The sequence below is a fragment of the Sceloporus undulatus genome, chromosome 3 (genome assembly GCF_019175285.1).
Source record: "Sceloporus undulatus isolate JIND9_A2432 ecotype Alabama chromosome 3, SceUnd_v1.1, whole genome shotgun sequence".
NCBI classification, from domain to species: Eukaryota; Metazoa; Chordata; class Lepidosauria; order Squamata; family Phrynosomatidae; genus Sceloporus; species Sceloporus undulatus.
The window spans coordinates 127941540-127960914 of NC_056524.1; the positions used below are offsets into that span (position 1 = coordinate 127941540).

General features: G+C 37.7%; 1 protein-coding gene across 1 annotated transcript in view; it reads right to left on the reverse strand.

Moving 5' to 3' along the window:
- The window catches only part of PIBF1 (progesterone immunomodulatory binding factor 1), a 119077-nt gene that overhangs the window by 9723 nt on the left and 89979 nt on the right, over positions 1-19375 (reverse strand). The window contains exons 14-16 of the mRNA XM_042456552.1: positions 12701-12803; positions 10159-10289; positions 7492-7576 (exon numbers count right to left, since the gene is read on the reverse strand). Coding sequence (XP_042312486.1) covers positions 7492-7576; positions 10159-10289; positions 12701-12803 — 319 coding nt within the window. The remainder of the gene's footprint in view (positions 1-7491; positions 7577-10158; positions 10290-12700; positions 12804-19375) is intronic.

The window sequence follows — 19375 nt, forward strand, 5'->3', positions numbered from 1 at the left end:
AATGAATATTGTGTTTTGTGGAACATTTCCCTTCTAAATCAAAACCGGAGGGGCTTACACTGTTTTCTTATGAATTTACATTACAATAAACCATACTCTTTTTTTTTTGTAGTATATGCAAACTGTCTTTCCTGGAAGATGAATTATATTCAGCTTATGTTTATTTTACATGACACAATAACAGAAAATACAGTTCTTTCAGAGGAAAAGTCTAGAAGAAATCAGCAAATTATTCAAACTGAACTCCTCCCATCCAGAAATATTATGCATGAATGAACTCATTTGTTAAAAGCTTCCCAGGTGATATAAATTCAGTAGCCCTTTCATATTCACGCTTAATGAATACAAAAATCCAATAGATGATTAAAAAAAGAGAAGTTCAGATAAAACAGCACAGTAGGAACCAGAAATGTTCTAACAATCACTTAACAGTGTAATTGTTGCCTGCTTCTCTACGTTTCAGAGAGAATAGCTCCAGGGCTTACTTATGATACAGAAAATGTCTCTGTAATCTACTGGGGGATAAAAAAAACAAAAACCTGACAGAGAATTAATAGAAACTAGAATCTTAGAACTGTAACGTAGCTAAAGAAAAATGATAATTACCGTGTAACTGAATTGTTTAAAAGAACTAAGCATTGCTCACTAGCAATTTTGTTTTTAGATGCCTGAAACAGGTTATAGCACATTCGAAGAGGACAAAATTCTCTGAGAAATGTAATTTTGAGATTGTATATATGTATGTGCCTTCAAGTCACCTGCCAACTTATGACAAACCCATGAATTTCATAGTGTTTTCATAGGCAAGGAATTCTTAGAAGTGGTTTTGTCAGTTCCTTCCTCTGAAATGTAGCCTACAGACCTTGGTAATCATTGGCAGTCTCCTGTCCAAATACTAACCAGGGCTACTTGGATTAACTTCCAAGATCAGACAGGATCTGGTGCCTTTAGGGTATTTAGGACTAATTCTGAGATTGTTGTTGTGTGCCTCCTGAGGATGAGAGTTCATGGTTTGTTCAAGATCACTCAATGGGTTTCCATGGCTGAGCGGGGATTCACACCCTGGTCTCCAGAGACATAGTCAATTGCTCAAACCACAATACCACACTGGCTCTTTGATAGCTGCAATAATCTGATCAATTTCTTGGGTGTTGAGGAAGATAGCTTTTTTGGCACATCTTCTGAAAGCAAGGGAACAAAATGTAGGCTTTCTACCATTGTCATCCAATCCTTTCCATACTGATGCTCTGAGAAGAGGAATTCCTTTTTCTTTATGTACACCAGACTTGGAAATCGCTGCTGTTAGTACTGTCCCTTCCCATTATCATCAGATAGTCTCTGGATCTAGGGAGATGCCACAGATGCTTGCTATAGTTCCTAAAGTCTCCTATGTCCATACTTACAACCCGTGATAATATTAGGTGCAACATCAGACATTTTCAAGTACTGTCATGGACATAATCAAGGAGGAAAGCAACCCTTATCAGAGTTGCAGTTGTGACAAGTTGCTAATAAACAGGATGAACAGAAAGCTAGGTTAGCATGTGAATACTTTTAGGAAAAATACGATTTCACTTGAAAGCTCACACGAATGGGTCCTTATAAAAGGCCACATTTCACTTCCTCTCTATATTTTATAAAATGCAAAGTATTCTTACAGATATTAAATAAAAAGGAAATGTTTGACTGGAAAATTAACACAGACCACATATGCTTTGAGAAAAATGTCATTTTTCAAGGCCTTTGGTACATTCTTATGTCTCATGCACTAACATACTTTAACTGAAACCGGTTGAAATTACCCATGCAGAACAACATAAAACCTAATTAAGCTGTCACAAATATTTAGAGAAGTGATTAGCCACTGTACACCCTGACAATAATTCAAAAACAGTTATAAAAATACTTATGCCTCTTCATTGTGGAAGAGAAATAGGACAGAAATAAGATGTTTCCAAACTGATGTGAAACATAAGGGATTAAAAAAAAAGATTAATGTCTTATGTATATGCATATTCATGCTCAAATAAATACTGTTATCTGCACTAAACATCTGGGAGAACCTGGGCTATTATTTTCACCCCAACTCTGCCCTGCTGCACTTGAGTTGGTCTTCCTCCAGGAAATAGAAACCACCCATGCTGCCTGGCTCTGATAAAGCAAGGGAAGGCTGTTGGCAGGCCAACAGTTTACCCAAAGCGTTTCTGAACTTGCTTCTGCTTTTCTCCTGCTTAAAGCCTACCTACCTCCTTCATGCATCTTCCTTAGTTCCCTAGAGTAGGGAAAGGACCAAAGGGATGCAGGGAGTAAAGTGACCCAAAAATTATACTGATCCTTAACCATCAACCTCACTGAGTGACTTTGTACACTCAGCATCCTTGGTCTCAAAGCACTGTTGTAAGGACAAAATGAAAGAAGAGTTTCATATGCCACCTTGCACACCTTGAAGGAAAGGCAGGGCAGAAGTACAGTACAGCAGGTGGAATCAGGATGTGGAAGAGCTCCTATTCCTTTCTTACATATATACTCTCTGAACTGTTTTCAGGTATGAACTTTGCTATTTTACAACTAGTGGCAACATAACCAATTAATGAATTTAGTTATTTTATGCATTCATTGCCTTCTCTCGCCAGTCAATTTAATTTATATAAGGATACAAAACATGTGACCTACCATCATAATTAAGCAAGGTTAGGTCAATCAAAATAGTATTAGTCAGGGTGGCTATATGTCACATCCAGTATCAGCGACAGTATGCCTCTGATATATCACTTGTTGAGAAACATGTGGGCAGCTGTTCTAAGACATCCCACGGGCAACTGGTTGACCATTGTGTGAACAGCATGCTTGGCCAGAGTAGCATCAAGTGTGATCCAGCATGGCTCTGATGTTCCTAATCCCCATGTACTTATAAAATGTAATGTACTAATCTGATGTTGACATCAGTGCACCCCAATCATTTTTTTAAAAATAAGAAGTTTGAATTAATCAATCCATTTTAAATACAATGAATTTATGCATTTTAAAAAATAGCTTATAGTGCAAGAGTTTGTCTATATGACAGTATCTGAGGTCTCTAATGACCCCAGTGTTAACCCCTCTGAGGGTCTCACTGACCCTCATATACAGTTCCCTTTCATGTGAAGACAGCAATCATCTATATTCTTGGGATCATAGATATGGCACTCTCTTGAGAGCTGCGAGAGATGTTGGTGCTCTTAGAAGAAGATGCAATCCCAGATGCAGCCTCTCTCACCCACAATGGAGGCTTCTGGGTTGTTTTGTCAGAGGCATATCAGGGGTATGATGATTGGCAGGGATGGAGGGAACTCTGGATCCACAGGCCTCCCAGCCCCCAGCAGTGTAAACATTTAGATCAGCTCTAGAGCAGCTGTAAAATTAATTCCACCCCATTGCTTGCAAAGGGAGATTTCTTCCCCCTCCAAACAAACAAACAAACAAACAAACGCAAATACATACACACACAAACGGAGTGAGGAAAAAATGAAACAATCTGGCTCACTCCACACTTTCTGATTTCAGTGTAGAGTTGTCAGGTAATATACAGGACAGAGCTCTCTTTTTAATGGTTGTGAATAAGGAATTTCAACTGGTGTTCTATGCATGTCAACCAGCCCCTTTACTGTAGAATTATATATAGACTATGAAAAGATACAGATTAAAGTATAAGATTATATATACAGTATTTTATCCTCTTTCAGATATGTGCCAAAACCCCCAAAACATTCCCAGACATGCGCTGGGGATATTGCTAATCCTTCTCAACCCTTGCCAGCTGTATTGCATGCTACTCTGGAGAGTCCCTAAATCTGCACAGAGAATTTTAGGGTGTGCAGCAATGTAGGGTGTTTATGTGTGACTTCTCAATCATAGTGCCTTCTGCACATACATGTGGATCTTTGAATACAAAGGAAGAGAATTTTTTTTAAAGATAAATGGTGTAAAACAAATCTAGTAAAAAAAAAATAAGTACCCAACTATCTTCTCCTTGCTAAACGTACTTGACACTTGTTTAGAGCCTTGTTCAAAATGATTTCCAAACAAATACTGTATTCTATCAAAACAACAATCCCATCACATTCACAGCATACGTTTGTTACAGTTGTTTCTCAGGAACCAGATGCCTTTTCTCAAAACAGTGCTTCTGTTGGTTGAGAATTACAATTTTTCTTCTATGCTAGTTACAATGAGGACATAGTGGAATGCAATTGTTTTGAATATTTACTGGACAGTGCCAGTGGTGTGTAGCTACAGGGGGCTGGAAAGCTTGAAAGCACTGCTCCCCCAATAAGAATTCTGCCCCTCCTAATGAAATTTTCCTTCAGCTCTCAGACTAGGAACACTGCAGAGAGTGAATTCTGGACACTGAATTCATTCACACCTAGAACTCTTGTATTTGCTGTTTATGGATTGCCTTGGTAACTTTACCTGCTTCATTTTTTTGGATGCCTAAACTGTCTTGCTAAATGAGCAACTGAACATTTTAAATCACTGCAATGCTAAACATTTGGGGTGTGAAAGATCCAGAGCTATACTTGTGAGATCATTAACAATGAATGACTATTCCTTGCCATAGTTCTTATCGTTTGAGAAAATACTAGGGTGTTTTTTTAAAAAACAGATTCAGATTGCAACTTCCATGCACTATTGAAATGCACATTTAAGTTTTAAAACCCACTTGTCTTCTTTCCACAAACATTTCATCATTTTGTGAATGTGGACTACATAAAATATTTGTTCTTTGAACATTGCCTGCTTTGGCAGCATTGCAAGGTGTGTCTTCTCCGCAACATATCTATCTTATGCTGTGAAAGCACTGATGGATATTGTATGGAATTCATAAACTGTAGGAAAAAATTCTAAAACCTCACTCTGGGGAGGATATCCCACTACTGGTTGTGGGATAGAATTAATACCAGAGTTATAAAATCCAGGCAGCTCAGAACTGGTTGGAAAGAATGCCAATCAATACATCTTATCAGTAACCTCCTCTCCTTCTCCTTCTTTTCATTTAGCACAAGCCATTACTAGAAAAGAAAGCCTTTATGGTGTAAGGAGGGACATATTTCTGATGTCAGCCCACTAAAAGTGCTTTCGGTATATAAAACAGAAAAAAAAGTTTATTTGGAGTAACAAAGATATAATTAGTCAGCCCTTCATTTTCACAGGGGATCCATTCCAGACCCCCCCTCACGAAAATAGAGACTCACACTTATTCAAGTTCCATAGGCTTGAATGGAGTGCACACGTTGTGGGGGTGCACCCCATTGCAGATAACAGAAGTCACCCCTCCGTGTATAATCAAGAACACAGATCTCAAGTCTGAGAGAAAGGAGGGGCAACTATATATTTTTCTAGTTCATTTCTAGGCCCAGTTCAAAGTGGAGGTTTTAAATGATACAACAGAGCAAGGCTTGGGAGCTTAGTAGCTGACAGAAGACATCTTCTCATATATTCTTATCTGTCACTTCTTAGTCTGTAAGATCTTTTTCACACACATTCACAGGTGGTGGTGGTCTTTTCAGAATGCCTTTTCTAGGTTAATTTGCCAGTGTAGAACTCACAGTGTTGTAATTTCAACATCATCTAAGACTTCTTTGTTCTCTCAGGCTTTTAAAGAGCTTTATATTTTGGATCCTATTGGCTGGTTTATGATGGTAACGTAGTTAATGGATGTTTTAATTCCCATGATTGTAATGTAGTTTACTGTATTAGTATCAGTGCACTGAAGTTTTTGTTCTGAATTTTTAAACTTTGTTGTTCGAGTCTTTATTGTGTTTTATTTATATTTATCTCCTCCTCCTGATCTAAGTCACGTAAGGATAACTGTTGACAGTGATTTCACAAACAGATTTGCAGGCAAAGTTCAGAATAAGCTATCACATAAATGGATTTTACTCATAACAGTTAATACTGTGAAGACAAATTCATAAACTGTAGGACAATTCTGAAACCAAGCAGGCACCTACATGTGTGGGAGAACATTTGAAAATCTTAAACTGTTCATATTATTTCATTAGCATAAAGTTGGTAGCCTATGTCTTTGAAAGCATTTAAAGGCTTCCTCTTGAGAAACAGCTCTTTCACAGAGAGTGAAATGAATGCATTCTCTGTTAATACTGATTGAGACCATATATTAAGTATATAATAAAAAGGTATAATAGGCCTAGTATAAGTACTAACATATTTTTAAGTAGTATGCATATCACAACTTAACAATTAATTACACATTCAAGACAGTAGCATCCAATAAATGTATTAAGAGACAGCTGGTGGCATTTAATAAAAATTAATGTACAAAGTGTTCTTGACATAAAGTACAAGTTCTCTGTAACAGAACTTTCCTTTCAGCATCTGAAAGCACTTTGCCAACAGTTATAGTTAGAACACATTTATAAAGCAGGATAAAGGGTAATATAATTACTTGAAAAGGAAAGAAATGATAAGCATAGATAATTGGTTGCTCAATGGAAGTAATATCCAAAGTGGCACCAAATACCAAACAGTGAGTTTGGCACATGTATGAAAAATCCCAGATCTCTCTGTCTTTTGAACATGATTAAGAACATACATTACTTCCATCCTTCCTCAACTTGTCCTAATTCAAAATAGCTTCTTCCCCCAGAAATCTTTGAAGTCAGCATGGTCTAAGGGCAGGATTGGATGGTTACTTGTGCCTACTTTGCCCTGATGGCTGTCTCTTTCCAACTTTAGCAGCCTCAGGATCTTTGTAGTGAAAAAAGGGGAAAACAGACTTGTTCAGATATGTCAAATTATGGTGGAAAAGACTCAGTGAACTTTGGGCATGTGCTCTCCCGTTTTCTGTCATCTTCTCCACTATGGCTGCTTCTAAGTAATCCCCATTTAGTACCTGCTCACAGCAGAAGAGGAAAGAGTGGGGGAGAGCAAGCAACCCTAAGACTCATCCAGGCTCTTCCAGGTAAAACTAAACCATTGGCCAGTCAAAATCTCCTTGCTTCCCTAGCTGTGCTGAGGAAAACAAGGCTGTGCCATTATAGAAGCTTCTTGAGGAGCAAAACTTAAAAGGCAGGTTAAATTTTATCAATTAAATAAATGCCAAATGGTGAAGTTATCACATAGGATATAATCCTTCTGAGTCCCTCGCTGTTGTGGGATTGAGGTGGTCTTCTGATTTGAACAAAGTAGGTAGGATGAGATTCAATGTCAATAGCTTTTGTTTGAGTTACTATTTGTCATAGAGGGTATCCTTACTTAAGCCACATTTGAAGAGTACTCTCAGTGTGTCTCAGTATCTGCCATACCAAAAAGGAATCAATTTATTTTAAAAATACCACCTGCATAAAGGAATGCAAAGGGCTAAAGATGGGATGGAGGAATTAAGATGTGCAGTGAATGAAGTGCTTTGCTGGGCATTTTTCAAAGTATATTTCTAAAACTAGTAAAAAGAATACATTCCTATGACTAATAACACTAAAACAAGAAGATTACCTCACGGTGATTTAGAAGTCTTTCTAAATCTGCTGCCATTTGATTCTTGACACGGAGCAAAGCTGTCTTTTCTTTATTCAAAAAACTGGTAGAAAGAGGGATAATATTATGAAACACAGTAATAGGAATGGATGATTTCTTTTAATCTTGTATTCTGGTTGAAACATGAATTTTTAAAGGAAATTGTTGGCAACTGTGAACATGTACTGAAGCAACAGCATAAAGAAAAACTCTGCCCTAGTTAAAACCTCTATATTTACAATATTATTTTGAAAAGGAAGACATTAATGCTTTCTTTAGGTTGTGATCTACAGAATGTTTAAACTTGTACTTCTTCCATCATAGATATCAATGACTTCAATGGAATAGAGCACTTGCAAATGTTAAGTATACCGGCTTAACTGATTCATGCTTTTCTCTATCAATCAAATGAGAAGGCTGACTCAGCTGAGCTAATTTTCTTTAATATTACTCTATACAGAAAAAAAACCCACAATAAATTAAGCATGGTTTGATTTATAGCACTGTTCACTGTTATAGCCATAAGAGTTCAAGGAGGATGTGAAAAACTGGAAGGGATTCAAAGAAGAATTATGACATTGATAAAAAGATGTACAAGGCATATGAGACCAGAACTAAAATATATGTTTAGCATAGAGTTCATATTTACAAGGAAAAACTAGGCACTCATCATTTGGGAATACTTTAAATTAAAAAAGGGATTATTATGTGACATGTTGAGCTTCTGTTCTATCCTGCTCAAATACAGAAGAGTTATAAAACTTGGATGAAATAACAGAGGACATGCTTATCAAATTTGCAGATGACACCAAATTAGGAGTAGTAGCTAATAGCCCAGGGGAGAAGATTAAAAATTCAAAATGACCTTAATAGATCAGAAAGCTGGGCCAAAAACTAACAAAATGAATTCCAACAGGGAGAAATGAAATACTTTGGCTCTTTCTCCTGTCTTGGGTTCTATCCCTGTCAGAGGTGGGAATCATGCATTTTCTAGCATTCCTACCCATTTCTTATGCTAACTAGAGCTGCTAGAAACTGCAGTCCATCAATATGTGGAAGCATAGTTTTCATCCTTGATGGAGAGACAGACCACTAACCAGGGAGACTGAATATACATCTAGATTGCTGGCATTCCAAGAAGACAGCATGAGTAATTAATGTACCTTGGCTCTCAAGAAGGCATAGGAGACATGCATGCAACTATAACTACAATACAGCTTTAAAATGTCTGTGTTAATTACAACTTTGAAATAGTTATTTAATGGAGAATAGTAATGCTTTGTTAAAAATGGCATGCTCAAGAGGAAAAGTAAAACTATTTCTGCAGTTAATGATGTGCAACCAGCATACATAACACACTGAAGTGCAAACTACTAATGCAAAAGTTTTTTATTGCACTGGCAACCAATAAAAAACATCAGCAAACCTTTAGTTGAAATCAAAGCTTGCACTCAAAGGGGCTGAATATGCCCTGCCATTAAGATGGAAGTGACACAGATAGGATTCCCAAATCTAACCCAAAATATTTATGGCGGGATACAGACGGGCAAAAAGGGGTGTGTTCATGATGTCATGAAGGTATAGCCTTCAGACGGCCCTTACCTGAATGCCGCCATGAACACGCCGCCCGCACGCCCCAAGCGGGAAGAAGCGGCATTAAAAAGGTGCCGCTTTTCCCTGCTTCTTTTTTATATGCTGCGCAACTGCGCAGCTCCGTCAATAAGCTGCTGCACTGGTACGCCAGAATTGCTACGCCGCTAATTTAAGTTGCCCATTTAAAAGCTCCGTGTCTGCTGCGTCGCATAATGAGTCGGGGTCCTGGAACATGCGCAGTTTGCACCGAGCCTCTAATTAGAGCGTCAGATGCCATGCAGATGTGGAAGCTGCAGCACAGCTGCACTCTATTTTAATGCTCGTAACCCTAACCCTAACACTAACCCTAGAGCAACATGTATGCATGCGCTGCTAGAATTGTGGAAAGTTTGGAATTTAAAGTGAACCCCTATACACATTCCTGTGCCATTTTCACCTAACAATAAAAAACGCTAAAACTTTAAATATTTGCATATGTACAAGGGAGGTGATGGGGGATGGCAGGGGGACAGCGGTGGCAGCGGCAACAGCTGTGGCTGTGCATTGTAGATTCAGCAAGAGTGCAGGGACCAAAGGAGAGGAGGCATCCATGATGCTGGTGACACTAGCAACGTGCAAGCGGACAAGGATGCCAACACCAGCTGATCACCAGCTGGCAAGAGACCACCATTGTTCTTGGGCAGGGCGGGGGGAAAAGTTTAAAGGGGCCTGGGCGCTTTAAATGTGCACATATGCTTTCTGCCGCCGGTGCTGAGCGCCGCAGCTGCGCATCCACCAGCCGGCAAAAGAAAAAAAAAAAGCCCCGTTTTTGGCCACCCGTGCAGAAGCTGCCTCTCTCTTTGCAGCGTCCTGCGAGGCGGCGGTATGGAAACTGCAGGTCAGAAACGGCCCCAGGTGAGGCGTCTTCACTGCCCTCCATGTGGAAGCCCCATACACCTTAGCCACGCCCCCAGGGCGGGCGGTCTGGAGGCTCCGTATTCAGCAGAATACACCTCCAAGACGTCTTCCCCTGCCCGTCTGTATCCCGCCTATATTTAATATATGAATACTTACGTAACATCTTTCTCAAGTTGTGCAATACGTTCTTTTTGCAAAATTATCTGAGAATCTCTCTGTTGTACAGAATCAATGAGGTACCTATAAGGCTGTTGCACTTGGTTCAATAAAGAATTAACTTTATCCCTCTGGAAAAAAAATAAGAAACATGAATCACTCTTTATACTTTAGAGAGCAAAAAATCACATGTTCTTAATAATTTTTAAAAACATCTTTTAAAGCGCCTTTGAACACTATTTTAGAAGTTGTAGTTTGGACCTAAATGCAGATGAAAGTAAACCTCAATTGTAATCTCAAAATTGCAGTCAACATGTTTTGAAAGGCTTATTTATTTCTTGTTCAGCCTTCTATCTTCTCACTTCCATTCAATTCACTACCCAAAGTAGCATGTAACTGCTAACTGAAAAGCACTTTCCAACTGAAAGGAGAGAAGATCACCCACTATGTTTTCATGAATAAGCAGGAATAATGTTGTACATTACGGCTGACAACAAATTATAAAATGTGTTATTTTTGATGGGAATTGGTCAGGGATTCAGGAGTAACGGATAAAGGAATATTAATAAAGATAGAGAAATTTCCAAAACAGAACTTGCTACCCATATGGCCATTAGTTTCATTTAATTTTGCTCTTTTACAATGTTTCAAATATCATCTAAGTGACATCTGGTTGGGCCCTCCAGGATGACCATGCACTGGTAACCTCTCGTTTGGATTTGTGCAACGCGCTATGGGGCTACCTTTGTATCAGGTTTGGAAACTTCAATTGATTCAAAATGCTGCAGCTAGATTGATCACGGGGACACCTAGATCTGACCACATAACACCCGTTTTAAAGTCTCTTCACTGGCTGCCAATCCGTTTCCGGTCCCAGTACAAAGTGTTGGTTATCACCTTTAAAGCCCTTTCTGGAAACACATGTAGATATTTCCAACAAAGAGCATTTCAATCTGCACATCCTTTCTGAAGCATGCTGTTTTGCAGAACGTATGTCATGCTACTACATGGGCATAGCTGTCTATATTGATCTTCCATTATCAGACATGGGGACAAGACCTGCTAAATTTGGAGTAGTGCTATCTTCCGTGTGCCAATAATAACTGGTCCTACTTCTGATAATTTAGCCTGATAATCATCCATTCTTTGCATTATGGAAACCATTAAAAAAACCCATGATGTTTAAATATAACTGATTATCTGAGTGATTACATGTAAACTCGGACAATTCATCTTTCCCTTTAATACTGTCATAGTTATTTCTTCCTGGACTGAAAGGTAGGATGGGGACCCTGTTTAGACATAAACGCTGGTGTGATGTGGGATCCTTGCCCATCATATTTTGTCCAGTTCTCATTTTCCAAAAGGTTCTGTGAAAGCACATAACAGCCCACGCATGAGAATGCAGAGATGACCACTTAGAGAACCACTGTTGTTGTGTGCCCCCAACCTGGTTCCAACTTATGGCGACCCTAAGGCAACCCTATCATGGGTCTTTGCCTTTTGCTCCCTCTGAGGGTGAAAGAGTGTGACTTAGCCATGGTTACTTAGTGGGTTTCTGTGGCCAAGCGGGGATTCAAACCCTGGTCTAGAGTTGTAGTCCAATGCTCAAACCACTACACCATGCTGGGACTTGAAGAACCATAGTTATAAACAATTAATCTTTTCATTTTAACGTCTATATGCTGAGGATCCATATTTAATTACCAATTGAATCCAATATTTTTGTCATATACATCTATTTTCTTTTCCTCTTACAATGACCAGATACACAATTCAGATACACACAAACACACAATTATTATCTAAACTATTTCAAGTCACTGATAATATTTTCTCCAACATGTCAACATTTCTCCATACGGAAAAATATTGCTGCAATATATTATATTATTGGGTTAGATTCAACTTGTTCATAATTAAGAGATGTCTCATTGACATCTATGTAACTTAAATTAGTCATGAAAAATGTGAATTTAGTCTACTGTACATAATGAAACTACATTACCCAAGTTATCAGTAAAACAATAATCCATAAAACTAAAAATAGGATATTCAATAATCCCAAAGCAAACTGGAATTTTAAGAGTGATAGAAAAAGTGATAAAAAATAATAATCTCAGAACTAGTTTATACAAACAGATGAGTCTGCAGATAAGTGGATAAGGAATCTGAGAGCAACTGAATAAAATAGCAGTATTGCATGAAAAATAAAATACCTCAAGAACATTGAACCAGTTTTGCTAGTTTTTTCCCTGTTCAGAAAACAGAGACTTATTTGTCTAGTCTGCGTTTTTGTTTAGTCTGCAAAGTAATCTGTCTTTTCATCTTTGCTTTAATACAACATAAATTGCTCTGAAACAGATTAGCATGTATGTGTTTCCCTCAATTGTACAAACATTAAAATGCCACTTTAAAATCCCAGTTCATTATATATATATATATGTATATAGTGTGCATATGTATGCATGTGTATGTGAGAGAGAGAGAGAGAGAGAGAGAGAATATGCACACATGAGTCCATATGGTGGGAGTTGTATACCTCTTGTGAGATCTCAGTAACTTGTTCTTTCTGATGCTCCAGATCTTTTACAAGTAATGTATTCTGCTTTTCTAACTGGAGTAGCCTTCTTGCCAAATGAACACTGTGTCAAAAGAAAAAAAAGAACATCTCAAGTGGAATGCCTTCCAAAAAATAGCAAATGAAGCACAAAGAACTTATCTTTAATTTGCAATAACAAGCATGGGAAATAAAATATTATTTATAAAATAAGAAATGGTTAATGCTGGTCTATAGACCATGTAGAAAGGCATTTTTGAGGGCTAATAAATTTAGTAGGCTTATTTTTAAGATTTGTCTATAAAACTGATTAGAATGAGTGTGAACAGATCTCATTTGGTGTAGAGACCAAACTGGATTATTTCCCAGCTCTCCAGTTGGAGGGCCACAGCCCACACATGCAGCTTTAAGTGGATTAGATCAACAGTATTCAGTACTTTTCCCCTCTTTCCCATAGCATAATCATATTACTTTGCTTACAGCAGCAACGGCCAATATCTGCTGCATTTGAGATAATTATCAGAGAGCATCCATGGACCACAAAATTACCTTTAGGCAATCATTACAGAAAAGTATCTCTCCCACTTGCACTTATCTAAACCATAGTAAATTATAAAACTTTTGGAGTAAACATATGAAGTAATTTATCATAATAAAAGAAAGAAAAACATGAAACAAAATATTGAATACAACAAAGTTTGTTTGCTTAGAACTGTGTATGTTTTTCCTTCTCTTTTTTGCAAGTGATATGGCCATGTGACCAAATCACTGTCAAATAAACAAATAAACGTAGGCTGCAAGAAGGAGAAAGCATCCTACATTCATCAATAATGGGACGTATTTATCTTCTTGTTTAAGCATCAGCCATCTCTAGATTTAAACAGAGAGAAGCTTCTCATAAATATCATTTTATGGGCTGAACTTGGTTATTTTTCTGTTTGTTGTTCTACTGCGCAATAATGATAATACCTTTTGAACAGAATGAAGACAAAATTACGCCTGCAAAAGACCCATTAAATTTATTGAGACACAAAGGCTTTAATGTAAGTATGGGCCACTGTGTATGAAGAATGCTTTTGCGCTCTTATTTGTGAGCAGGATAATATCGCGTGCAAGCAGTGAACATTCCCTGAATATATACACTTGAAGAACTATCTATCGCTTTCATGTGAACTTGTCCAACTTTACTGCCCCTCTTGTGTGTCATTCCTTTCAGATGTACACCTCATTGCTAAGCACAGGAAGGCTTTCTATAGAGGGCAGAAGATTGGGAAAAATCCCACATTCAATTTTTGAGTATCACAAAGGGTTGAGAGTGGGGAAGATTTTCACTAGTGCAATAGTCCAGTGTGTACAGAAGTAACAGTATGATAGTGCCAAGTAGATAACGTTTGTTCAAATATAATAAACATGGGATGTAAAGCCGGAATGATCACAACTTCATATTGTATGTGCATGGTTATAGACATTTCTTCCACACTTTACCATGTTTACAGCTGCAAACAAACATGAATATGGCAAATATGTCTGCTGTTAGAATGTGAATTGGCTCTGTGATAAAGAATAAAGTAATTCGAAATAAAGAATATGCATGCAGAAAACAATGCAGGTTTTAAAAGTTGTTTCATGATGATTGTGATGTTTTAAAACCAATTTTGAAAGCAATCTGATAAACAGAATCATTTTGCTTCAATCTTTATTTGTTAGGTGAAGATTATATACAGAACAACTAAAATGCATAGCCAAGAAATCTTCTCTTCTGTTTTCAAACCAATTTTTTTCCTGAAATGAACACGTTATATGCTTAAGTTCAGTCAAGCATAGGTAAATGGTTTTCTGTTTCAAACAAGGAGGCCTCTTGGAATGTGTACAATACTTCAGTGTTTCTAGGGAATAGAGAGTTTATAGCAGTCATTACCTCTTTGGGAAATGTTTACTTGTACTTACTGCAAAAGGCACAGTACATGCAAGTAATGTGCATTTATTGCAGTATGACCTGAAACTGAAATATTCTGTGTGAGGAACTGAGTAGGTAGGGGTGTGTGTGTGTGTGTGAGACAATGGACAAGGAGCCAAACACAAGGTGAAGGTTGCTATTGGTTTCATTTTCCATTGATAAGCACAACTTTCAACAATCTGAAAAATGTTGATTTATAGTAGTAGCACTGTCTTTTGAGTGTTGATCTGTATAAATGAAAATGCCAAACATTCAGCCAAATATATCAGCTTGCTGCATTAGATTTTTTAATGCATCAAATGGTACTGAGTACAATATCAGCCATGTCAACAGCTATGTCAAATGCTGACACAGTGAACCTTGGGAGGCATTGGGTAACACACATGCACACACTCACACATACACATAGAGGGGAGAAGGGAAAAAGAGAGAGAGAGAGAGGATGAGAGAGAGAGAGAGAATAAAAGAGATTTGTTAAGTATGTCCCAAATTACAGCTAACAGAAATTTAGTATCATGAAAATGAGAACCTGACTCATAATGAAGGGAAGCTTTTTACTGGGAGAGGATGGCTGTTGGACAGTTCTGAGGTGTTTTTGATTAAGTAACACAGAAATTTTAAAAACAGAAAGAACAGCACATGCATGTGGAGACACGTACACATAAAACAACAAGAAACAATGCTAGACAAAATAAACAATGGTGGGATGCTGCAGTGCGAAACCTTGCTGGGAACTTTGGGTTTTATAAAAGAAAATTATAGAACAAACAAAGAGCACAAAATTGCTCAGGCGTGTCCCAAGGGCACAGGTCCTCCTTTGACTTGACTCGGGCTTTAGCACTTCCTTCCCCTCTTTGGTTCTATTCTTCCATATGTGAATTCCTCCATCACTTGCACTTGTTAAGAAAACAAATTATCTATGTCTCTAACTATGCAGTTGCTAACACATGTTGCTATAATGTGTAGTTTACCTGTAGTTCTAACCATGATTGTAAATGTAAACAATGATTTACGGTTGACCAAGTTTAGCTTTTGGACCATTACTCACTGTTTTCTCACAAAAGACAATGGTGAAAGAAAGAAGGAATTTGCAGGCACTGCTGATCTTAGTCTTAATTGAGAAACTGAATCACCGTTGAAGCTTAGTATGCTCTGATGTTTAATGACAGACTAATTAGGTTGTCAACACACAACAGTACTATGATACAGGTTGTGATTTTCATAGAATCACAGAGTTGGAAGAAACCACAAGGGCCATCCAGTTCAACCCCCTGCCATGCAGGGACTCACAATCAAAGCATCCCCGACAGATGGCCATCCAGCCTTTGTTTAAAGACTTCCAAAGAAGGAAACTCTAACACTGCCAGCAGGAGTGTGCTCCACTGTCAAACAGCTCTTACTGTCAGGAAGTTCCTCCTAATGTTAAGGTGCAATCTCTTTTCCTGTAGCTTGCATCCACTGCCCTGTGTTCTAGTCTCTGGAGCAGCAGAAAACAAGGTTGCTCCATCTTCACTGAAGGAGAATTGCAGCTAGAGGCCTAAATCCAATTTTAATTCCAACTAGATTAGAATCTAGTTTCCACTGGAACAATGGATCTACTCTAGTTGGGATTAGTAGTTGGATTTAGACTGGTGTGTATACCATACAATCTTCTTTGTACCTAAAATTTGTTTCTCAGCACTCTGGGGTCATTTAAAGGGGGTAAAAGTACATGGAAGACACAGAACTGGTCTATTTCACCCTCCTGATTCATAAAGAAATTTTAAATTCCCTAGGTAGTGACAGTGTATTATGTTTGGATTACAACTGTTCACTGGGATTTACATTATCATATGACATACAGTTTAATTTTTTTATTAAAAATATAAAAACAATTTGATTTTTGTATGTTGTGGTAAAAGTACAACATTCTAACACTGGGAAATGCATACAAAAGACTTTTTTATCATCATCATCATCATCATCATCATCATCATCATCATCATCATCAGGCTTTCCCCCAAAATTAAGACACAAAGCAGTTTACAAATCAGAAGAACAATACAGTTAAGGGGAGAAAAGTGAGCATTAAAATAGAATTAAACTAGTACAGTATTAAAACACATAACTCATTATAAGAATAATATAGTTAAAAAGGTTCTTTAAAAACAGTACATATTAAGATAATTTTAAAGACCCAAGTGCATTAAAACAATAAAAAAGCTATAAACAGACCCTTAAAAACTTTTAAACGAAAAATACACAGCATTAACAGCCCAATCTCAACTGTCTGTAAAGGCCTGGAGGCACAAAAATATTTTAACTTTCCATCAGAAAGACAGCAAGGATGGAGCCATCCTGGCCTCTATAGGGAGGGATTTCCAAAGTCTGGAAGCAGCCACTGAGAAAGGAAGATATGTACCACTATGGCCAGATCCGACTTCTCCAGGAACGGGCACAGTTGGCGCACTAGACTTAACTGTGGGAAAGCACTCCTGGTCACTGTGGGGCCAAGGTTATGCCAACCAAAACCATATCACTCTGGCATCTGAGAGTGAATCTGATAGATTTTATTTGCAAAATAGTGGGCAAATTCTTCACAGCGAGTGACTGAGTGGCTTACATTCTCCACTGAACCAGATGATAACAGATGACCTCTTGAAACAGCTCTGATGAACAGTTCTGTGCAGCTGCAATAGTTTTGGCAAGAAAAGCCTTTTTTGCTGCCTTAATTGCCCCACTATGAGCATTCAGATAGATTGTATGATAATAAGGATTTAGGTGTAGAACCATTGGCTACTTATATATTCTTTGGATTTATTTCCTGCCATTCTATTATTTCAATGTTGCAGGACTGCATCACTAAAACTGCATTCTAACCTTACATTTCCTATCTCCTTCCATCAGGCAATGGTTCTGCCATATTTTGCTCTCTACCTAACCAATATAGGCAGCCCTTCCCATGGGGGGGGTCAGTTTTGGGGACCCCAGCGGATGAGGAAAAAATTGCATGCTTAAGCCCCATTATTGTAATGGGCAGCAACATGTGCACAACCATGTTAATGCCGACATTGACAATAATGGATCAGGTCTATCCGCGGATGCTAGAATCTGCAGATGGCTAGCTATTGTGGATGGCTACAGTGGGACCTCTCTGTTTCCATTCCTTCACTTTTCTCCCTCAGCAAGTTCACTTCCTTTCATGGGCACATAAACGAATTGCCTGGTTAAATTATTTTGCCTTGTTAAATTGTTTTTTTTTAACAATAATTACTGTATATATTGCCTTGTTTATTTTTATAGTAATATAACATGGATTTATATTCAGCAGAGATATGCGCAAAATATAGGCCTGTGGCTCCAATCACTTTTTTATTTCCTCCTGTATGATCTCCTAACATATTCTGCCTGATGAAGAACAAATGGAGCTTCGAAAACTTGCATTATGTGTTTTATGCATTCTGTCTGACCAACAAAGCCTGCTCTTTTGCAGGTTTTGGATTTAAGTTTACTGTATTACTGTATTATAACACTGACATGTTATTGTATATTTCACTTACATTTTTGGAAATAGATTTTGCTGAAGGTATGGCCTGAACACTGGAGATAGTAATATAACATGTATCTGCAAACTAGTATTTAACTGTTTTTTTAAAAAAAATGTGCATTTTAAACCACCCTGAACTTTCAGTATTCTCAATTTTCAGAGGAATAGCAATGTTAGTCTGATGCTAAGGATGCTACATAGCTAGAAAATCTGCAAATGCTATTATGCTACAAAAACAGAGTCTTGTGACACCATAAAGTCTAGCAAATTTATTATGGTATACAGCTTCTAGTGTCCAGAGGCTACTTCATCAGATCCATGGAATCAGGATGACACTTTTATTTCGTTCTTCTCTATGGAAGCATATGTCATAATACATTTGTTAGCTTTAAGATACCACAAGACTGTTTACAGACTTTTCAGAAGGCTATGAAAAAGAGGGACCTTCCAGATGAGCTCACAAAGCATTAATTGTTCCAAGTTCTAAAAGAACACTATCTCCTATCTAAGAGCAACAAGGACATATTTTTGCTGCAGGGGAAATATCTTTTTTTTAAAGTGGGGAGATGGTGCAATATGCATATTAGATAAAGAGAAACAAACAAAATAAAATAACCTTTGTATTGAGTAGGAGGGTACATTTTCTTATTTTTTAAAGAGAAGTGATGTGTGATGCTGTTGTGCCAGATTCATACCTCTACTTAATAGACACTTGCATCGTTCTATAAGCCAGAAATATAACAGATAGGTAATGAAAGAAAATCAATGTCCACCCTCCCCAGCAAATAAAAAAAATAAACCGATAGACCTCTTTGGATACCAGACTAAAGATAGTAGTCTCAATGTAAGATACATCTAATTACCTAGAAATGCACTAGCTCAGACATTGGGGCTAGAATTTGGATCAGTTCATCCCAAGTGCTGCTAATGACTCCAGAGTCCCCACACTACAACTTTGCCATTTGGAAAGCTATATTCAAAACATCTAATTTTCCATGAATGAAAAGAGCTTTATTAGGGAAAAACTGTTATTGCTGAAAGGCAAGGGTAGGGTATATTTAACAAATTCTAATACAGACAGGAATACCAAAGAATGAGGCTGAGGTAAACTGTTCTCTTTGGTTGTTGTTGTTGTTGTCATTGTTGAAAGTGAAGATATTGAGGTATAATCTAT